Source organism: Peromyscus californicus, unplaced genomic scaffold (genome assembly GCF_007827085.1).
Source record: "Peromyscus californicus insignis strain IS unplaced genomic scaffold, ASM782708v3 Scaffold_8__1_contigs__length_139910024, whole genome shotgun sequence".
Classification (NCBI taxonomy): domain Eukaryota; kingdom Metazoa; phylum Chordata; class Mammalia; order Rodentia; family Cricetidae; genus Peromyscus; species Peromyscus californicus.
The window spans coordinates 19,361,898-19,383,391 of record NW_026294606.1 but is presented as its reverse complement, the minus strand read 5'-3'; the positions used below and the strand labels follow the sequence as shown (position 1 = coordinate 19,383,391).

The window sequence follows — 21,494 nt, the reverse complement described above, 5'->3', positions numbered from 1 at the left end:
TACCCCAGGCACAGGAAATGCACCCCAAGCAGAGAAGTGAAAGTCTCACTTAGCTTACTGCACACATCAAACTGCTAAATAAAACCATGAATCTTAAAGAGTTCAATATGAAGGCAAGCAACTCTTTCACCATAACAGGAATCAAAAGCAAACACTACAAGTCTAGCTTTGGAAAACCACCACGGAAGCCTAACCCTTAAGTCACTTTTAACCACTCAGCTGTAGATTGTTGAGGAGGGAGGTAAAATAACAAAATAAAAAACCCAACTGCTTAGACAAAGTTTAAACAACCAAATTACCACTGACCACAGCTGTTTGCTTTATAGATAGACCACACGGTAAGAATCTGCTCTAAGGGCTGGAGAGATGGCTCAGCAGTTCAGAGCACTGGCTGCTATTCTAGTGGAGTCGGGTTCAGTTTCCAGCATCCACATGGCAGCTCACAAATGAACTCCAGCACCAGAGGAACCAGCGCCCTCTTCTGGCCTTCACAGCACCAGGAACACATGCAATATACACACATATATACAGGCAAAACACATACACATAAATTAATAATACATTTTTTTAAAGACCGTGCTCTAGAAGTAAGTATAAAATAATTTCTTGAACAAGACTGAACTGCCCATAAGTATATCTACCTGCCCTGTGAGATGGACACTCCCTGATCAAAAGCTATTGTTTCGTCAGGAGCAGGCCTGACAAACACAAATTTAGCAACAGTAAAAAAGACATTCATTTACACATTTGTAAGTTTCAAAGACACATCACCAAGAAGGCCTTTTCTTTGGTTGGTTTGTTTTTATGTTTCTGAGACAGTCTTATTTTGTATAACTCAGGCTATCCTGGAACTCTCTATGTAGCCAAGGCTAAACTCAAGATTAGAACAATCCTCCTGCTTCAACCTCTCAAATGCTGGGATTAATTACAAGTGTTCACCACTACCCCTGGCTCAAATGTTCATCCTTAAAGCTGGTACTCTATTTCAGGATGACTCAGAGGTCATCTTTGCTTCTGGTGACTCAAACTTTGAATAGCTTTTGAGGAGGAGGAGGAGGAAGAGGAGGAGGAGAGAGTCTTAAATTAATCTGAGAATCTGAGGATTTTAGTGTAAATTCTCATCTATGGGGGATTTGCTGGGTATCAAAAGATAAAGTGACTTTCATTTTTCAACCGAGGGGTTATGTGTGCATACAGGAAACATAACTCAGAACCCTAAACTGTGTGAAGACAAAACATGGTAACAAACCCGGGAAGGAAGCCAGCTTTCCCAACCGTTCTGCAGACTGTCAGGTCTCCCTGGTTCTCCCTGGTTTAACCGTTCACCAGGGAGTGTGGCCACTGTAAAGGTCAAAGAGCAGTGCAAGTGTCCCAGAACCAGCACACTGTGAGCAAAGCTTCCTGCTTCTTTACAACCGCTCTGACTTCAGTTCCCTTTCCCCTTTGGGATTCCCTTAGTTCTTACAGGCTTATTAGTGCACGTTAAAGAACTCATTATACACTCGTATGCGTAATTTTAAAAATCACGAGTTTTATAACAGACAAACCTATCTTTGCACGCTCGCCACTTCTATACCCACAGTGAGTAATGATTCTTCAGTGGTACATAGTAGCCAGTGCTCAGGGCTGGAGGTGGCTCCAGCCTCTCCTTTCAATATTGCAAAACCAAGCAACCAACCAGGCCTTTGACTCTGGCCTGGACCTGGCATTTAGCACTGAAAACTGCCAAAGGGGAAATCTGCCAAAGGGGAAGGAAGATGGGCAAACTACCTCTCCAGCGTCTGCACATTCCTTCGCTCTTCTGTGAAGTGCAGCCCACATGTCCTCATACCTAAAAATGCAAGAGAATTGAAATGTAAACAAACATTGAAAGAAAACGTATCTAGGTAAGTTTATAATATATTAAGGCTGCAGAAAAGAACCAAAAAATAATGCCACATGTCACAAGAGCACAGAGGCAACTTGAAGAATTAAAATACCCAGAGACCCTAATCACACAAACAGTTAAATTTTTGTTTTTAATGGAAATTTTTATTTTAATGGAAAAGAGAAAAAAATTTTTTTCTTTTTCTTTCTTTTTTTTTTTTTTTTGAGAAAGGTCTTAATATGTAGAACTGGCTAGCACAGGGCTTGCTATATAGACCAAGCTGGCCTCAAAACACTCAGTAATTCCTGTCTCTGCATACCAAGGGCTAGAATTACAGGTGAGGAGAACACCATCCCGAGTTATAAAACTTAAAAATTATTTTCTTTTATCTGTGAGTGCTTTGCCTGCACATGTGTCTGTGCACCACATATGTGCCTGGTGCCCAAGAAGGACGGAGGAGGGCACTGGCTCCTCTGGGACTAGAGTTACAGACATCTGTGAGCCGCCATGTGAGTGTTGAGAGTTCAACATAGGTTCTCTGTAAGAACAAGTGCTTTTAACCACTGAGTCATCTCTCCAGTCCAGAAAAACTTTTCTTTACAGGAAATTTAAAGAAATCATGAAAGACACAAGCTCATTATTGGCAAAACACAAGAGAAAGAATTGTCAAGGAAGACTCCTAAAGGATGTCAAACTGAAGAGAAACAGGGTGTCCGTACAGTCTCAAAAGTCCTCACTACTGAATGCTCAGGAAGACAGACAAAAGAAACGAGGCAGATACTTTAACAAGTGACCAACATTAATATCAGCCACAATAAGTCATCCACATCATCCGCCTCCTACCACGATGCACAAGGATACACAGTTACTTTGGTGTTTTTGGTAGAAAGGCAGGAGGAAAGAGGAGATGGACAGTTTGCAATATAACTGACTGGTTTCAACAGCATCAAGGTCATGAACCTCATTGCCTACTGCAGACTAAAGGAAAAGTGTTGTGGGATATTTGTACACCGTGCTGATTGGTGTAATAAAAAGCGGAACAGTCAATAGCTAAGGAAGAGATTAGGTGGTACTTCCAGGGACAGAGAGGACTCTGGGAGGAAGAAAGGCAGAGTTGCCAGCCAGACACAAAGAGGAAATGGGAGGTGCAAGATGGGACAGAGGTAAAAGCCATGTGGTAGAATGTAGATTAATAAAAATATTGCTTGACTTAAGTTATAAGAGCTGGTTAGGAACAAGCCTAAGCTACAGGCTGAGCTTTCATAATTAACAAGAAGTCTCCGTGTCATTATTTGGGAGCTGGCTGGTGAAACAGAGAAAGACTCACTACAGAAAAGGAGGCAGCATACCAACTAAATATACATGGTCCTAGATACAGAAAAAAGGGGTATCAGTAGCTGATAAAATCTGAATAATTTGTTGGCAGTAATATAGTTAGCAACATTAATTTCCTGTTTTGATCATCGTACTCTGGTTATACAAAATGCTAACACTGGGGGAAATTCTTGCTAATTTTGTAATATTTTCATAAAGCTAAAATCATCTCAAAATAAAAATTTCAATTTTAATTGTTACTACTGTTATTATTGTGTGTGGGCATGCATAATGGGTGCACATGCCATGACACTTTGTGAAGTTGGTTTTCTTTCTACCTTTACATGGGTTCTGGGAACCAGACTCAGGTCGCCAGACTGACAAACTAAGGACCTGCTCTGCCATCTAGCCCTCAAAATAAAAAGGCTTAAAATATAATTTCTGAACATAATATTACCTATATGGCTATTGACAGAAAACTTGATTTTCCATCTTATAGAAAATGCTATCAAAGTTATTACCTGACTAGACATACATATTTCGTGAATTCACGGTGCCTCTCTTTATAGTTTTAGAGATACTTTTTTGTTGAATTTAGATAGGAAAGCCAATCTGATACTCCCAACGACTGTTACAAGTATCTCCATGTAATGAAAAGCACTGTACAGTATTACCTCATCAGCAGACTCCTACTGGCATTGCCAACTAACAGAAAGCTTGACGTTTCTTCTCTGGTGCTTCTAACTGTAAGTATCAATTAAAATCAGCAAGTATTTATGGAATGCCAGGACTGTCAGGCACCAGAGTTGCCAAGAAGAATTATACTTTTCCAACTCTGTTGTCTCAGTAATTAACACAGAGGACTTACTAAATGTCTGCCAAGTAAAGGAATGATCACACTAATTTCAAATCCAAGACTCACCGCAGACTGACCGTCACTTTCTCAATCAACAGAAAAGAGCAAACTAAACACCGCTTGCCATTTCAACCGTGGACCCCTCCTCCCAGCTCCTCTTCCCCCAGTGTATACAGGCTTTTCTCATCACCATTTTGTGTCACCCTCACACCAACTGCATCAGTCACTTTTCTGCTGACTCATTCCCTAAATAATAACAGAGACTCACCCAAGGCCTTAATCTCTCTTTCTGCTGCTATGATAAAATACCTGATAACAGCAACTCCCAGGGCAGAGTTTATTAGTTCACAATTCCAGGTTACAGCCCACCATTTTGAGGAAGTCAAGACTATAGTTCAAAGTTATTATCTGAACAAAGTGAATTTGAAGCAGCTAGTCACACTGCATCCAAAGTCAAGCGCCAACAGCAATAAACAAACAGTAGGTGCTCAGCTTACTTTTCCACTTACACAATCTAAGATTCCCTACCAGGGCAATGGTGTCAACCACATCAACTGACATAACCAAGACAATGTCCCCACAGACCAATGCCCACAGGCCAACCTAATCTAGACAGTCCCTCACTGAGACTTCTTCCCCAGGTGATTCTAGACCACCACACCCAACTATTCATTTCTCTACTATGAGGCTATTGTGCTATTGGACACTGCTGAAGAAAGGAAGACAATCCATTACAAAGACATACCACTTAGCCTTTCCTGGGTCTTAGCTGTCAGCTACAATTTTTAAAAATTCATTCTACTGCCAGGTGAATGGTGCCACCCTCAGTGGGCATGTCTTCTGATCTCAATTCAAGACAGTGTCCTTACAGACGCATCCACAGGCTTTGAAGGAAGGCATTCCCTCAGAGCAAACATTATACACCTCAGGCACAAAGTCCCAGGAAGTCACTTTTAATACATGCATGACTTCACCACATTTTAGTGAGGTGAAGACCCTGGCTATAAATTCATTCAAATTTTTTGCTCTCATATTTCTTTAAGTCAATAATGGAAAAATGAAGGAAAACCCCCCATACCCATAATGCAGTAATTCATTCAAATAATTACTGAACACATGTATTATAGCTCAACTAGTGGAAGAGACCATAGGCAGATTAACATGTAAACAATTATCTTCTGTGCTGGACAAGGCAAACTGCTTTATAAAGCATTTGAGCTCTAAGGATTAGGGAGACTGATTCTTAAAAACCTATGACACTACAGAGAGAGGTCAGTCACAACAGTGGCCACTTACAATCCCTGCACTGTATAGATGGAATTAGACAGATCCCTGGGGCTCAATGGCCAGCTGTCTAGCCTACTGGCAAGTTCGAGGCCAGGGACCTACCCTGTCTCAAAATAGTCAGGCAGGCACCAAGGAACACCTGAGCTTAAGCTCTGACCTCCACATACACATACACATACACACAGCTATGGTCTAGAGGACAGAGAAGACAGATGGAAAAAATAAGAGATGCGAGGAGTCTGTCTCCCCACCTAGACCCCAATTACACTGACAGAAGCCTTCTGACGAAACCACTCTGATGGCGTGCTGTCTGTAGGGGAAGGCCTGGACGGAAAACCCCAGCCTCTTTCATGCCTGTATCTCCAGGCTCCACAACTGCGGCCACAGTACTCGTTCCTTGAAGCAGCTCGTGCAGGTAATAAGAAACCTCTCTTGTGGCTATTAGAGATCGGTGCTCTAGCCAATAGGTACTGCTTCTGCTCAGGGAGGCTGCAGGCACGGAGAAAGCCACTACTGCACATCCCTCACAGTTCATGCCAAAGACACTTTCAGCAGATTTAAAAGGCTAGCATCTGGTTCCAGTCTCCCATCATTTCTTTTCTTTTTCTTTTTCTTTTTTTAAATTAGATGCCAGCCACTTAAAGAGTAGACTGAAATAGTCAAGAGCAACCACATATATGCAGGAATTGTTGAAACAGGTTGGACGCATAGCTCAGTGTTATGCTGTGGGATATCTTTCTGTATACTGTCAATATGTGTTGTTCTGACTGGTTGATAAATAAGGCTGTCTGGCCTATGGCAAGGAAGCTTAGAGGCAGGCAGGAAATCTAGGAGAGAGACAGAAAGAGAAAGGCAAAGGCAGAGGCAGAGGAGACGCCATCCAGCCGTCCAGGGAGCAGCATGGAACATGTGGCAACATATAGATTAATAGAAAAGGGCTAAGTTTAGTTATAAGAGCTAGCTAGCAAGAAAATTGAGCCATAGGCCATGGCCATAGAGTTTGTAATTAATATAAGCCTCTGTGTGATTATTTTATAAGCAGCCGTGGGACATGGGTGGGAGAGACTCGTCCTGACTGCAGGGCCAGGCAGGACCGAGAAACCTTCAGGCTACAATGTTAGAGTGCTTGCCTGGCATAAGACCCAAAATCCAGCCCTACTAGCACAAGTGTGCTTGAATGTAAATATACATCCTTTCAGGTTCACTTATGCCCTTCACACAACAAACACAAGCAGGAAATTAGCACCAAATAAACATACATTTGTAATCTCAAACAAAGTGGAGAAAGCTCTCTAGATTTAGCAACTACAGGAAAAAAAAAATCAATTACGAACTATAAACACAAGCTATTGATGAAAAGAAATGAATGCAGATCAGGAAAAGAAGCTGCCACCCCTGCACACACCCACCAGGTCTCACGTCAGAGAACTTCACTAACATAAATAACACACATCCTTGGTAAAGCTGACATACTATAAAATTCACACTTTTAAGTGTATTCGGTAGTAGTTTTCAATACATTCACAAGACTATACAATTACTACATTACCTCTAAAACATTTCCCCACTGTAAAAAGAAACCTCATCCCTACCCACTGGCAGTTATTACCTGCTCTGCACTTCCCTCCAAACACTGGTAATCACTGATCTTTTGTCCCCATAGTTTGTTTCTCCTGGAGCTTTTACATAGGCAGACTGACAAATATGTGCCCTTGTGTGCCGGATCCTTTAAGTTTTCGTCCATGTTTAATGTATCAGTCTTTCATTTTCATGGCTTTATTTTATTTATAATACTTTATTATACAGATACTTCATTGATGGACATTTGTTTCCACTTTTTAGTTATGAATACAACTACTACACATATTTCAAGGTTCAGGTACAAGTTTTATGTAGATGCAGAAAAAGATATAAATATAAATACATACACACAGAGAGAGTCAGACAGAGAGAGAGAGAGAAAGAGAGAGAGAGAGAGAGAAAGAGAGAGATTGATTGATTGATTCTCACTATATAGACAGGCTGGCCTCAAACTCATTCATGATCTTCCTGCCTTGGCATCTAAGTGCTGGGATTACAGGCATGTGCTATCACACCTAACTCAACATATTTTTTATTTTCTTGGAGTTAAACTGCTGTTTTATGTAATAATTCTATATCTAAAATTTCTGAGAGACTATGAAACTATTTTCCAAAGTGGCTGCATCATTTCACATGTCCACCAAGAATGCATAAAGATGTTAACTTGAGCTGGGAGTAGAGGCACACATCTTTAATTCCAGCAACTCAGGATGCAGAAGCAGGCAAATCCCTGTGAGTTCAAGGCCAGCCTGGTCTACATAGGGAATTCTAGGACAGCCAGAGCTATGCAGAGAGACCCTATCTCGGGGAGGAGGGCATGTTAACTCGCACAGGCCCTTGGCACACTTGGTATGGTACATCTGTGTGGATGGAGATGCTAATGCCCACAAAGTGGCATCTGAGTGCAGTTCTTACCTGCAGTTCTCTAGTGATAATAATACTGAGCACTTTTCATGTTCTTATGGGTCATGTGTGTACCTTCACTCTGAGAAACGTCTGTTCAGATCTTTTGTTTCTTCAATGGACTACATTTTGGTTGCTGAGTTATAAATGTTCTTTTACATACTATGGATGTTACTCTATCAGTCAAACAATATGCAAATATTTTCTTCTCCGGGGGTTTTTGCTTAGCTTTACTGGTGGTGTTGAGACCAAAAAAAAAAAAAAAAAAAAAAAAAAAAAAAAGCTTAATTTTGACTATGTCCAAATTATCAATGTGTTTTCTTTTGTTGCATGTCTGAGAAGAGCCACATCTTATTATTATCATGTCAACAGAAATGGGTTGGGAAATAAGTGATATAACATTCACAGAGTGCTTTCCTAAAATGCACAAAGTCCTGCATTTGATCCCTAGGAACACATAAAACAGACTTGGTAGCACATGCCTGTAATCCCAGCACTCAAGTGGAGGCAGGAGGATCAGAAAGTTCAGTGGTCATCCACTACACAGAACATGGTTCTAGCCTGGGCTACATATGACCCTGTCTTTTAAAAAAGGAACAAAAACAAAAACAAATTGAGTTCTCTAATTTGGAATCATCCACAAGTAAAAACAACAGTGATTATCTGTCCAAATCTGAATGGCCTTGTACTGAGGGCTGAAAGTAGATGCCTTCGAAGAAAAGAAATAAGCAATCTCCAGTCTTTACACTAGCAGAAAATTGTGGTGTTTTAAGGTTTTATCTGTAAAACTGTAAGGCATTTTTAAACAAAAATTAAAAGCACAACTCTTCTCTACAGGAAAATATTTACCTGCTAAGTAATTCCAGTCCAGCGGAGTACTTCGCTAAGTATGGAGCACTCCTAACAAGAGAAACACTTATTAGAATTGCTGCAGATTCAGTCAACTTTAAAAAAACTATTGTAAGAATTCTAGCATTGTCAATTATTATGTAAATAATTTTAAAGCCACTAATAAGGGGCTGGAATGATGGCTCAGCAGGTAAGAGCACTGGCTGTTCTTCCATAAGACCTGGGTTCAATTCCCAGAACCCACACGGCAGCTCACAACTGTGTGTAACTTCAGTTCCAGGGAACCCAACATCCTCTGCTTGCCTCTGTGGTAGATATACATGTAGACAAGACATCTTACATGTTTTCTTTTAAATAATGTATACAATTATATACATTATTTGAAAGGGAAAAAAAGATTAAAACCACTAATGAAGAGGCTGGAGAGATGGCTCATGCTACTCTTGTAGTTGATCCAGGTTCAGTTCTCTGTACCCACATCAAGCAGCTCACAATTGCTTGTAATGCCAATTCCAAGGGATTTGGCACCTCTTCTGGCTTCTGTGGGCACCTGCATGCAAGTAGTGCACATAAAATTATGCAGGCATGTTTTAAGGTTATGCAGACTAAGCTCCTGGCTTGAGCTCACCTGGGTTTGCTTTTTCCTTTTGCTTCTCTTGATCTGTCACTTAAAGTCTTCAGCCTATAAATTAACAAATATAAAATATATTTTTAACAAGTCAACATTTTCAACCCCACAGGGGCTTCAGCCCACACCTCACCTCCAAAATTACAATGCTCAAAAACGTCAACAATCTGATAATACAAAAATAATTAGTACATCTCTCTAGCTGAGTTTAAGAAATTCCATAAAGCTCTAGCTGTCCCGGAAGCACCTTCCACAAGTAGAAGCCAAGGAGGGTGTTTTTACAGCCATGTTCTACCATTTGCCCTGCCATCTCAGGCCGGCGGGCATTAGGTTGTGACGATCTGGATATGGCCATCAGGAAGGAGACTGTCAGACAGAGCAGTGGATCCACTCAGGCAGGATTACGTTTACAGCACTGCATGGAAGGTGCTGCATAACATACATCTACGTCGATATCTCAGATACAGAATTCTAAAGTACCCTTTAATTTCTTAAATTCAACAGATCAACTTTTCTGCCTCCCCCATAAAAGAAAAAAACAGCAAATCTGGGATAAAGGGTAAAGAGAGATCATTACAAAGAACTGAAAGTAAAAGTGCTGTAAGATTCAATAAGAGCTTCCCCATGTGGCTCCTTAATAACCATCTGTTTCAAAAATTGATCTTTAACCAAATGTAATGTGTGGAACTTATTTGATCTGGATTTGGACAATCAGCTGTAAAAAGGCATTTCTAAGGAGCAAGGGAATGTGATTACAGACTGAGTAACTGATAATATCAATGAATTAGTGTTAATTTTCCTAGTCATGACTGTGGCAGCACATCTGTGTAACGTCTATGCTAGTGAATAAACGACTGCCCCGTGAGCGGTGCAGCAGACCCACGCAGGGCTGACTGCCCCGTGAGCGGTGCAGCAGACCCGTGCAGGGCTGACCACGACAGGAGAGACACAGATGTCAACACTTGAAGGTTGTTGATGGAGATACACGGGGCTCATGTCACTGCTCTATTTTTGTGTATGTTTGAAGCTTTCACTTTAACAAATGGCTTTAAACTAGACACAGAAGCTTGTGCCTGGAACCTCAGCAGTCAGGGAAGCTAAGGTAGGATGATTAAGTGTTCAAGGCCCGCTTGAGATCTTGTCTCAATTTTTTTTTTCTAACAATAAAGTCTTTAAATATTCTTTTCTCATCATACATTCTCAAAAAACCCCCAACATATCAATGTACCAAAATTTAGAATAAAATGCAAGAGGACAAGAAGGAGTTAAGAAAATTTAACGAAGAAAAAGATGTGGGGTTACAACCACTATTATTCTTTTCTTTTTAAGTTCTTTTTTCTTTGTTTTCAAGACATGGTCTAACTGCGCAGCTCTGGCTGTCACGGAACTCACTATATAGACCAGACTGGCCTCAAACTTAGAGATCCACCTGCCTCTGCTTCTGTTTCCTGAGCACTAGGATTAAAGGGTGCACCACCACACCTGCCTCTATTATTTTTATTTTTAAACAAAAATATGAAATTGAATGTATACATATTTTTCCTCTTAACAAAAAAGACAATCAGTTCTTTTCTAGGAACACCCTTAGTGTAGCATTTCCACATGGAGACAACTTATATTTCTCACACAAATCTTGAGCTGTAAACTTAATAAAGTCTATTTCATATTCCCTAATGTCAAGGACACTGGGAAGGAAATACTGATACAGATGAATTCCCAAGTTTCCTCAAATATAAAATAGTATTATATCCAACCACATAGATTTGCCAAGAATTAAACAAAACTTCTAATATGATTGGGGGGGCATTCTGAGAAACTTCAGACTAACTCAAATAAAAAGTAGGATTATTACTTGATGAAAAAGTAATTAATGAGATGGCTGAGATGGCTTAGTTGACAAACTCCATCAAGACAAACCTGAGGGCCTGAGTTCAGATCCCCAGAATCCATGGGAAAGCAAGGAAAGCATCTGTAATTCTAGCACCGCAGAAACGAAGATAGACAGATCCCTGGAGCCCACAGGCCAGCCAGCCTAGTGGAACTGATGAGGCCCAAGTTCAGTGAGAGACCCTGTCTCAAAAAACAAAACAAGGTGGAAAGTGATTCAAGAAAAACTCCAGCACGGCCCTCTGGTACCCATAAGCACTCATTCACAGCCACACAGCATGGCCCTCCGGTCCCCGTAAGCACTCATTCACATCACACCAACATGGACACAAACCACACACAGATCAACAGGCTATGCTCATTACTGAGCCAGGGTGGAATACTACAGAACTTCCCTGTGTACTACTGACAAACATGCTGTGGGATGGTCTGTATGTCAAATTGCTCTGATTGGTCAATAAATAAAACACTGATTGGCCAGTGGCTAGGCAGGAAGTATAGGCGGGACTAACAGAGAGGAGAATTGAGGGAACAGGAAGGCGGAGGGAGACACTGCCAGCCACCGCCATGACAAGCAGCATGTGAAGATGCCGGTAAGCCACAAGCCACGTGGCAAGGTATAGATTTATAGAAATGGATTAATTTAAGATATAAGAACAGTTAGCAAGAAGCCTGCCACGGCCATACAGTTTGTAACCAATATAAGTCTCTGTGTTTACTTGGTTGGGTCTGAGTAGGACTGGCGGGTGACAGAGATTTGTCCTGACTGTGGGCCAGGCAGGAAAACTCTAGCTACACAGACAGATCTGCTAGCTGGCTCAACTGCATTGGGTTGTATGGACAGCATTTCATTTGCACACCCATCAATTCCCACCTTGTCTACAAGGTAGTAGGAAAAGGGATGATGGTTGCTTTGAAACACTACAAAACCTGCAAGCTAGCATATATGGTCATAAAACACAAGTCTTTAAACCACATTCAACCTTCTGCTATTCCAACTGTAAATTCTGTTCACAAATCAAAATCCAATTTATTATGTTTACATATCTCTTATTCTGTATGTGGCACAGACAGAGAGACAGACACAGACAGACAGACACTGGGGCGGGTGATCTCAAAGCAAAACTATCACATTTAAAAGTGTATATGACCCTTTAAACTCTACAGCCTCAACAATGCACACCAAAGTGGCACAGACTCAGAAAAGGGAAAATATTTTCAAACCACCTCTGCCCTAATGTCCCCCAAACACACTGCTTCAGTTCTGACCCCTCTCCTGGGGGTACCTTCAATTTCCAAGAGCTCCTTGGACCTCAAGGGCTACTTCACAAAATCCCTGTCAACTGCTCCTTTCCCCTCAAGTCCCTTCTTATTCCTTCATGTTGGTATAATGCCATCTCTTATCCAAGCTATTACAAATCAACATTCACAAGTTCTACAACTTTTCATTTCACTTTTCACTGCTGACAAGCTCAACCACTGCCTGTCACATCGTTCCTCTTCTAAATATCTGCCAACACTCATCTCCTACCTGGCCCACACTTATAAGCATAGCTTCTCTGCTCGCCATCCCTAATCCCAAACACAAAAATTCATGTAGGCCCATCCCTCAATCTGTTAGCCACAACAGCTCTGACCTTCTAGATGGTCTGCCTCAGGACACTAGTCTAGGTGTTCTGTGCTATGGCCCCAGGACCTAAAATAGGGCCTGACACAAAGCAAGCACAGGACAAATCTTTTGATAGATTAAGCAAAGCATGAAAAGTTCTCTATTCCCAGGCCCTGAACTTCCTTCCCAGCTACATCTCCTATAATAGCTTCCATTTCTCCAGTATCTTTACTGAAACCTGTAACAATCCATCCTTATCCTTCAAGGCCCACTTAGAAGCCTTCAGTGAATGCACCCAAATCAAGGACTCTGAGCTCACAAAGCACATCATTAGTGTCTTTTAACGTTCAGGTCATTACACTTTGCTTTTCATTACCACCAGGGCAGAAACTGCTTCTGTAACTTTGGTAGCTGCCAGATCTAGCTCAATATACAAACACTTCCTGGTGTATATTATACAAAACTGAGCATATGGCCTCTCAAACCTTTTTAAAGCATCTATGAAAAAAGGCACTTTGCACATACATACATGTAGGCAAACACACACATAAAACAAAGTAAGTAAATCTGAAAAAAAGTTAAAGGTAGGAAGCAAAAGAGAAATGCACTTGGTACTAAATATTGTCTGTACACACATGGGTACATGCACCTGCACACTCATACATACACTACTTATATACAGGAAAGAAGGAAGGACCTGCTGGCTGAAGGAGTAACTTAGTGACAGGTTGCTTGCCTACCACAAAGTCCTGGGTTCCATTCCCAGAACCTAAAAAAATAAGGAAATGAAGAAATTCTAGAAAGGTCAACATCTTGAGCAAAGTTTTGCCTAGAGGCCACACTATAAGTTACATTATTAGATACTCTTCTTTGCACAATTTAAAACTACAGAAGAGGAGAAAAGAATGAAGATACCAAACAAGAAGAGTTGGGGGCAGTGGTCATGAGCTTGTAATATACAGCCATAAACCTTCAGGGAATTTGTGTTTCAGCTCCCTGAAGAGCTTTACATACCTAATAACCTATGCTTTTGTTCATAATTGCTCAAAAGTTAAAAAAAAAATAGCAGATGCAAAGTATGTACTTCCAATAGTTTCCCCACAGAGCCAATCTAGTCTAAAAAATAAACAAACAAAAGCCCTGTTCTACAGGAACCCCTACACTGACTCCAAGAACCAAGTCAAATGAAAACAGAACTCAAGGAAAAAGACACAGAGTCAGCGTCCTCCAGCTCCAAGGCTCTTGGGTTCACCTGCTAACCACTTAGGGGAAAAGAACATGATATAATTCCAACACTAGGTTTGTGCTGGTGCTGGTACAATGGATAAAAGTTAAAAGGAACTGGGGATGTTGCTCAGCAGTAAGGCACTTGCCTGGCATGTGTGAAGCACTGGGTTCTATTCTCCATGTGGTGGTTTGAAAGGAAATGGCCCCTAAAGGGAGTGGCACTGTTAGGAGGTGTGGCCTTATTGGAGCAGGTCTGGTTGGAGGAAGTGTGTCACTTTGGAGGCAGGCTTTGAGGTCTCATATATGCTCAAGCCACACCCTATGTCTTAGACCACTTCCTGTTGCCTGTGGGTCAAGATGTAAGAATCCTCAGTTCCTTCTCCAGCACCATGTCTGCCTGCATGTTGCTAGGCTTATGCCATGATGATAATGGATTAAACCTCTGAACTGCAAGTGAGCCACCCCAATTAAATGTTTTCCTTTATAACAGTTGCTGTGATCATGGTGTCTCTTCACAGCAATAGAAACCCTAAGTCAGAAACTGGTACCAGGAACTGGGGTATTGCTACAATAGGCCTGACCATGCTTTTGTTTGGAGGAATATGGACTTTGGGAGTTTGGGTTAGGAAAGCAGTGGAATGCTTTAAGCACTGCTTAATGGGCCATACAAGTAGGAGCATGGAAGACAGTGGTGCTAACAGTGATTTGAACTGTGGGGGATTGGCTCAAGAGGTTTCAGAGGAGAATGAGTACGTTGCCTAGAAATTGTTCTTGTGATATTTTGGTAAAGAATGTGGCTGCTTTTTGCCCTTGTCTTAAAAGTTTTCCTGGGGCTAAAGTAAAGAGTTTTGGATTAATTCCCTTGGAAGCGGAAATATCAAAACAGCCTAGTATAGACTCTGTCTTGTGGTTACTCTTCCTCTGGACGCTCAGCCTCAGCCCTCCCTCTCCAAACCCTGCCCTCCAGGAGCCGTCAAATGGCAGCTCCTCCCCCAGAGTTGCTCAAGACTGCCCCTACAGGGTATTTAAGCTCCTGTTTATAGACCACATGATTTCTCCTCCTTTTCCCCCAATCCCTCTCACTCACTCCACCCACCACCACGGTTCACCCAGGAATGCTTTGCTCAGATTAAACCTGGTCCTTTACTTTTAATACAACTTGATCTAACTTATTGCATCAGTGGAGAAACCTAATACTGGGGATTCAAAATACTTATCAGTTACTAGTGTTAACTCTAGTGAAGATATATAATGAAAAGGAACAAGCTGAGCAAGGAAAAAAAAAATTGAGAAGAAAACCTAAGTCCTGTATTCAAAGAGATGAACAGAAACAGAATGGAGTGGTAACCTCAGGGCAAGATCCCACCCAGCTAAATTTACAAGTTGAGAAAAGGAATTAAAGAAAAGCTTAGAGCCTGGTGTGGTAGCACACACCTTTAACTCCAGCACTGGGAAGGCAGAGGCTGGTGGATCTCTGAGTTTGAGGTGTTGTGCCCAGGTCCCAAGTCCTCCAAGCAAGACCACCACAAAGCCAATATCCGATGCGAGCACACAAAGGTTTTTAATAACAAAACAAGCAAGCTTGGTCCGCCATCCAACATCCGAAACAGCCGGTGGAGAACGACCCCGAGCACTCACTTTAAGGGGTTTATATAGAAAAGATTTACATATAGTTTGGGATTGGATAAGGGGGCTAAGGGTGAGGTAGTTCTTTGAAGTTACTGGCTGAACTATAAGCATGAGGTTACTGATGGCTAAGAGGATTCAGGGTATCTATCTACAGAGGCATAAATTTTTACTCCCTATGTCCTGCTTTTGCTGAACCCAGGATATATACATTCAGATTTATTGTTTCAGTCCTACTCTCCTCTGAGTTCAACTTCTGGTCAGTTGAGCCCATTACTCCCATATCTTGTGTTGCCAAGTCCAGGATACGTAGATTTATTGTCTCAGCCTTATAAGTTGAACTTCTGGTCACTTCTAAAACTGCTGGTCAGCAAATACCTTTGGAGGAGGGGAGGGGGAAGCATCTCTCAAGATGGCTACTGATTTTTCCCTTTCAAGGCCAGCCTAGTCTACAGAGCACATTCCCGAAGAGCCAAGCTTGGGCAGTGAAGGAAATCATCGAAAACAGAAAGCCGATGAAGATATAATTGAAAGATCACCAAGTTCAAGGCCAACCTGGACTACAAATCCAATTTCAGGACAGCCAAGCTTAGGCAGTGAAGGAAACCATCAAAAAAAAGTTGAAGATGTAATTGAACAAGGGGCCATGTTCCAGCCCCAGCAAGCAGTAGAAATTGGCAGCTTTAGCCACGTGGTTCTGGAGTTAAGGACAGAAGAAAGGGGCTGTGGAATTTGCCTCCAAGACAAAGAAAAGCTGCTGAGGCCAGGCATGTGTCAGGGATGTCCCTAAATGGAGGCTTAGTAGAGAGGTCATTGTGTGAAACGGTGAAGTTGAAGTCTGAATTGCCTTGGAGACTCCAAGATGTTGGAGATGCCAGAGCCAAAGGCTACCTGCCCAGGAGAGATGCTAACAGAGAGTGGAAGCAGCCAAAGAGAAGAAGTCTGTTGCAGTCAACAAAGCTGAAAGGAGCTGCAGATCTGAAGAGTATTTTGACATCAGACATAGAGATACAAAGTTTGGAGTTTACCCAGCTGGTTTTCAGTCTTGCTTTGGTCCAGTATTTCCTCACTATGCTCCCTTCCCTATGTTTTGGAATGATAATGTTTATCCTGTGCCATTATACATTGGAAGAATGTGATCTGCTTTTTTATTTTGATTTTACAGAGGATAACAGTTAAGACATTGCATGAATCTCAGAAAAGACTATGAACTTTAGACTTTTAAATAAGTTTGAGGCAGTTAGTTATAAACTATGGGGACTTTTCAAATTGGACTTAATGCATTTTGGGGGGCCAGGGAAGTGGAATGTGGTGGTTTGAAAGAAAATGGCCTCCAAAGGGAATGGCACTATTGGGAAGTGTGGCCTTGTTGGAATAGGTATGGTCTTGTTGGAGGAAGTGTTTCACTTTAGAGTTGGACTTTGAGGCCTCATAGATGCTCATGCCACACCCAGTGTTTCAGTTCACTTCCTGTTGCCTTTGGATCATGGTGTAAGGACTCTCAGCTCCAACACCATGTCTGCCTGCATGCTGCCTTGCTTCCCACCATAATAATGGACTAAACCTCTGAACTGTAAGTGAACCACCCCAATTAAATGTTTTCCTTTATAAGAGTTGCTGTGGTCATGGTGTCTCTTCACAGCAATAGAAACCCTAAGACACCTAGTACTAAAAAAAAGAAAAGAAGCTAAAAATCTAAGGACAACCTGGGTTCCTCCAGACCATCTGTAATCTCTATCTTGTCCTGTAACAATTATGACTGTACACTGCATTTCCCCTTAAGTATGAATGGATTGTAGATATTGTGGTCTCTTGTAATTAAACTTCCTTCTTTGGGAGAGACATAATGTTTACTGCCCCCTATCCCCCAGGGTCCCAAGGACAAACCAAGACATGATATCTACAAAGTACACTTTGGGGAACCAATAAGTTTATTGAGCTTCCTTACAAAACACACGTGAGGCATTACTTATAGCGGTGTGGGTGCATCTCCCCCAACAGACTGCACCTAAAAAGCCTTTACCCTGGAGAGATGAGGGCTTCTCCTCCTCTAGTCATCCCCAGCTAACCCCCTCTGGAGGCCATGTGTAATTAAGGCAGCACTGAGTATAACAGGCAGTAGGGAGCAGCTGGATACTCAGGTGAGGAGGGGTCCTATAAATACTCAACAAGCCCAGCTAGGATCATTCTTTCCGAAATTGGGGCACTGATGACATCCACAAGATGATAGCAGTTTCCTGGCTTAGAGGAGAGTCTTGGAGGACATCGATGGACATGATTTAGTCACTAAGGTGTCATTCTCTTAGGAGAACAATAAAAATAGTCCTATTTCGGGGAAGGCAGTGGAGTGATGTCTCAGCAGTTAAGAGGATTTGTTCTTCCTAAGTACTCAAGTTTGGTTCCCAGCAACCACATGGCTGTTTACTACCGCCTGTCACTCCAATTCCAGGGGATTCCATGCTCTCATCTCTCCTCTGCAGGCACCTGCATACACATGACATTCATACACAGAGACACACAAACATATACATGGAACAAAATTAAAAAGGTAATTTGCCTGGAGTTAAGACTCCAGCTTCACAAGTTTTCAGAAGCTGACAATGAGGAGAAACTTGAGAGTCATTGCCCCTGCTAACTGTTAGGAGTAACACTGCACATATCAAGCTCAGAAAACCTATTAACTGAAACTTGAGCACAGGACATATAAAACTGTTTTAGACAGTAGTTGCTCTGTCTGCCAAACACTTGCTCCACTTATCAAGGGTCCTACAGGAACAGGTTTAATATGATAGACTTGGGAGGTGACTGCCATGACTCTTTCAAAGGAATCCCTCAGTGCTTATTACCACAGAAATGTGTATTGTGTTTAATTTCTTAGCCAAGATCAAAATGACCAAGTTATGTAAAACAAAACAGGTAGTTCTCAAGCAGGAATATGAAAGACTTAGAAAGTTGGGTTTTTGTTTTGTTTTGATTTTCCTTCAAAAAAACTGTAGGAAATTAAGGAACTGAACAAAGTTAATCTCAGCAATTAGAGCTACCTTTTCACTGGCAGATACACATGATTTGAAGAGTGTTATTTCCCTGCCAGGTAACAGGATAATGGCGCAGGGTCTGCTGGCCTGTCTGCTAAGTAACCTGTGCAGAAAGGAAGCTGAGACATAAAAACCCACAAGGAACAAAACTTTCTCAGGGTGTCTAACTCTAAACCTGCCTCCAGGCTATGGCATCACTTTCCAGGGGGTCCTGATCACATACCCTCAGATCCTGTCCCTAAATAAACTCTAAACCTTTAAAGCTATCCAGATCTCAGAAGACATCGTGGGCCTGTGCAGTCCAGAGTCCACATTCCTAATTAGAATAATTAGCAATAAACCTTCTAAGCAAATATCAAACATAAGAACGGGTTCTGAGACAACCATGTGATGTCCGCTCCTAGCAACTACAAAAAGGGACTGCTAAGCCATCAAAATTCCTTGAAGTAGTAACAGAAGGGTATTCAAGCGGGGTTTAGTCATGGCCACTCTCAGGCTACAAGCAGGCTATTTTTATAGCAATACACTAAAGGTTTTTAAATTTACATTCAAAAAAGGAGGTTACTTTTCCTAAATTTATAGTTTAAGAATACAAGCATGCAATAACAATTACCACTGAATAATTCCTTAGGCACTCATAATTAATATTGACTAGAACACAAAGCTAAAATTGTCAGTAATGCTTTATTTATATTGGAAGCTTTCAAATGTTTGCCAGTTTGTTACTATTCAACAGGCAAACAGTATAAACATTTTTGTTCCACGAGATGAGAGATCAGCTAACGCTTTTCCCATTAATTATTAAAGTAGCATCGTGACTAAGGTGCCCTCACGTTGTGAACACTCTTCCAAACACATGACAGACCATCAGGTCATGGTGGTGGATTCCTGGAATCCCAGCACTGACGCAGGAGTATTCCCAGCAGTTCAAAGCCAATCTGGGCTACAGTATAAGACACTGTATCAAAACAAAACAAAAAAACGAACAAACCAGAGAGATGTCAGATCCTTTATAAAGGTGACACTTTTTGTAAAGCAATACAAGTTGTAAATGAATTAAATACTAAAAACCTACAAACAGTGCTTACTGCCTGTTTATTTAACAGTTACTAATAGTCCCAATAAGTTTATGAGATAAGGAGCACCACTATCATTTTAGTCGTAGAAGTAGAGACAAGAGACTGTGTAACTTGTAGTCAGGTTAAATGGTAAAATCCTGCTTAGGCAGCCTGGCATCCAGTCATGTTCCCAGACTTTGTAGCACATCGGAAATCACCTGGGGAATCCTTTAATGACCCCTTCCCTGACATTCCGGCTTAACTGGAGCTCCGCGAGGCCAGAGCCTGGAGATTGCGAAAGGTTCCCCGGGGCGGCCAAAGTTTGGGCAACTCTGGTCTGAACAGTTTCGACCCAGTTCCGTTCCTCTGGCCCAGCTCCTCCAACCCCGGCGTTGAACCAGGGCAAAGGCAGAGGAGAAGGTGGCAGAAGAGGCGGGCCAGCCTGGCCAAGGCTCGGGCCGAGCGTGTCGGAACTGAAACCGGAGGGTCAGGCGGGTCCCGGGTGGGTCCTGTCCGGGGTAGGCCCGCGGGCTCCCAATGCGGAGGACACGGCCCCTCACGTGACCGTCCTGGCCAGCCAAGCACCGCTGCCCCGCGACAGGGGAGGGGGGCATCCCGGCCGCGCCACTCGGGGCCAAAGGGACTCGGTGCCGCCGCCGGGACGCTGGCAAGTTCGTTGTCTCCGAGGCGCGAGAGCGCGCCGAGCCGACGGCAGCCCCGCGGCCCTCTGGGTCGCCCACCGCGTACTCACCCGGAGGTGAAATCCTGCTGCACGCTCAGCAGCCGCTCGCGCAGGGTCTCCAGCATCGCGTCCCCTCCCTTCGGGCCTCGCGCCGCCGCCGCCGCCCGCCCCCGGACGCCGCCGTTGGGCGCCCCCGCCCCTCCGCCGACTCTCGCCCGGCACCGCAGCCGCCGCGCCTTCCGCGTCCCCGCCCACTCCGCGCGCCCGGCCCGCGCAGCCGCAGTGCAGCGCGCAGGGAAAAGTCCCGCTGCGCTGAAGGGGCGGGGCCTTCGCCCAGGCGCTCCCCTTTCTCCGCAGACCCGGCGGGAAGCCTGCTGGTCGCCGGCTTCTAAGCTAGAGCCGGGCCTTCTCCGGGATAACTCCCGCAGCGCCAGTGCATCTTGGAAAGATGATTTCCGTCCCGCGCGCCCTGTAGTGAAGGGTTGGCTTTCGAGGGTCCGAAGAGAGCTGCGGGAATCTCTTGGGTAGCCTCCCTGTAGCAACACTGAGTCAAGGATTTGGTCCCCGGTGTTGGGCTTTGGCGGTGATTGATCACCTGTCTCCATACCCTTGCTTTTCACACTCTAGATCTTTAACCGACCCCATCACACCTCCAGGTTGTTATCATTTGTTACACCCCACCCCGTCCCTGGGCAGGGGTCGAACTCACAGTATCTTGGATACTAAGGCTCTACAACTGAGCCAGCCCTCCTTGTTACTTCCTGTACCAACTGTTTTCAACCTTTCAGTTGTCCTCAGTGCATTTATTTGCTCGACTCTTTCTTCCTTTCATCCATTCTGTTTCAATAGCTGCTTACAAGACTACGTTCACAGACTCCCCTCTATCCTTTCTCCCTGGTTTAGCCTATTCATCATCTAATGTTTCTACCAAGGCACTGCTGGTACCCATTTCTCTAGTTTGAGCCTTTTCCCGTCAATTGTTTCAGCATGTGTCCACGGGTCATCTCAAACCCAACATTCTTTGCAGTGTGCTAGGCAAGCACTCTACCACCGAGCTACCTCCCTAGCTCTTATTCTTGTCTTCC

General features: G+C 43.0%; 1 protein-coding gene and 1 long non-coding RNA gene across 5 annotated transcripts in view; both read right to left on the bottom strand.

Annotated features, from left to right (window-relative positions):
- Dtnbp1 (dystrobrevin binding protein 1) overlaps positions 1-20,630 on the bottom strand; it is a 130,127-nt gene extending 109,497 nt beyond the window's left edge. Inside the window, exons 1-4 of one of the 4 annotated variants that reach the window (XM_052729580.1) lie at positions 20,479-20,630; positions 9,286-9,339; positions 8,658-8,708; positions 1,771-1,831 (exon numbers count right to left, since the gene is read on the bottom strand). In XM_052729580.1, coding sequence (XP_052585540.1) covers positions 1,771-1,831; positions 8,658-8,708; positions 9,286-9,339; positions 20,479-20,534 — 222 coding nt within the window. In that variant the 5' untranslated portion in view covers positions 20,535-20,630. Of the gene's footprint in view, positions 1-1,770; positions 1,832-8,657; positions 8,709-9,285; positions 9,340-11,202; positions 11,329-20,478 lie in introns of those variants that run through there. The other 3 variants (XM_052729578.1, XM_052729581.1, XM_052729579.1) reach the window with 3 other exon arrangements.
- On the bottom strand, positions 19,335-20,469 carry LOC128104646 (uncharacterized). The gene is made up of 2 exons (XR_008216041.1): positions 19,946-20,469; positions 19,335-19,627 (listed from the first exon to the last, which is right to left on the bottom strand). It is a non-coding gene; the product is annotated as an uncharacterized LOC128104646 (long non-coding RNA).
- Positions 20,631-21,494: the final 864 nt, after the last annotated feature.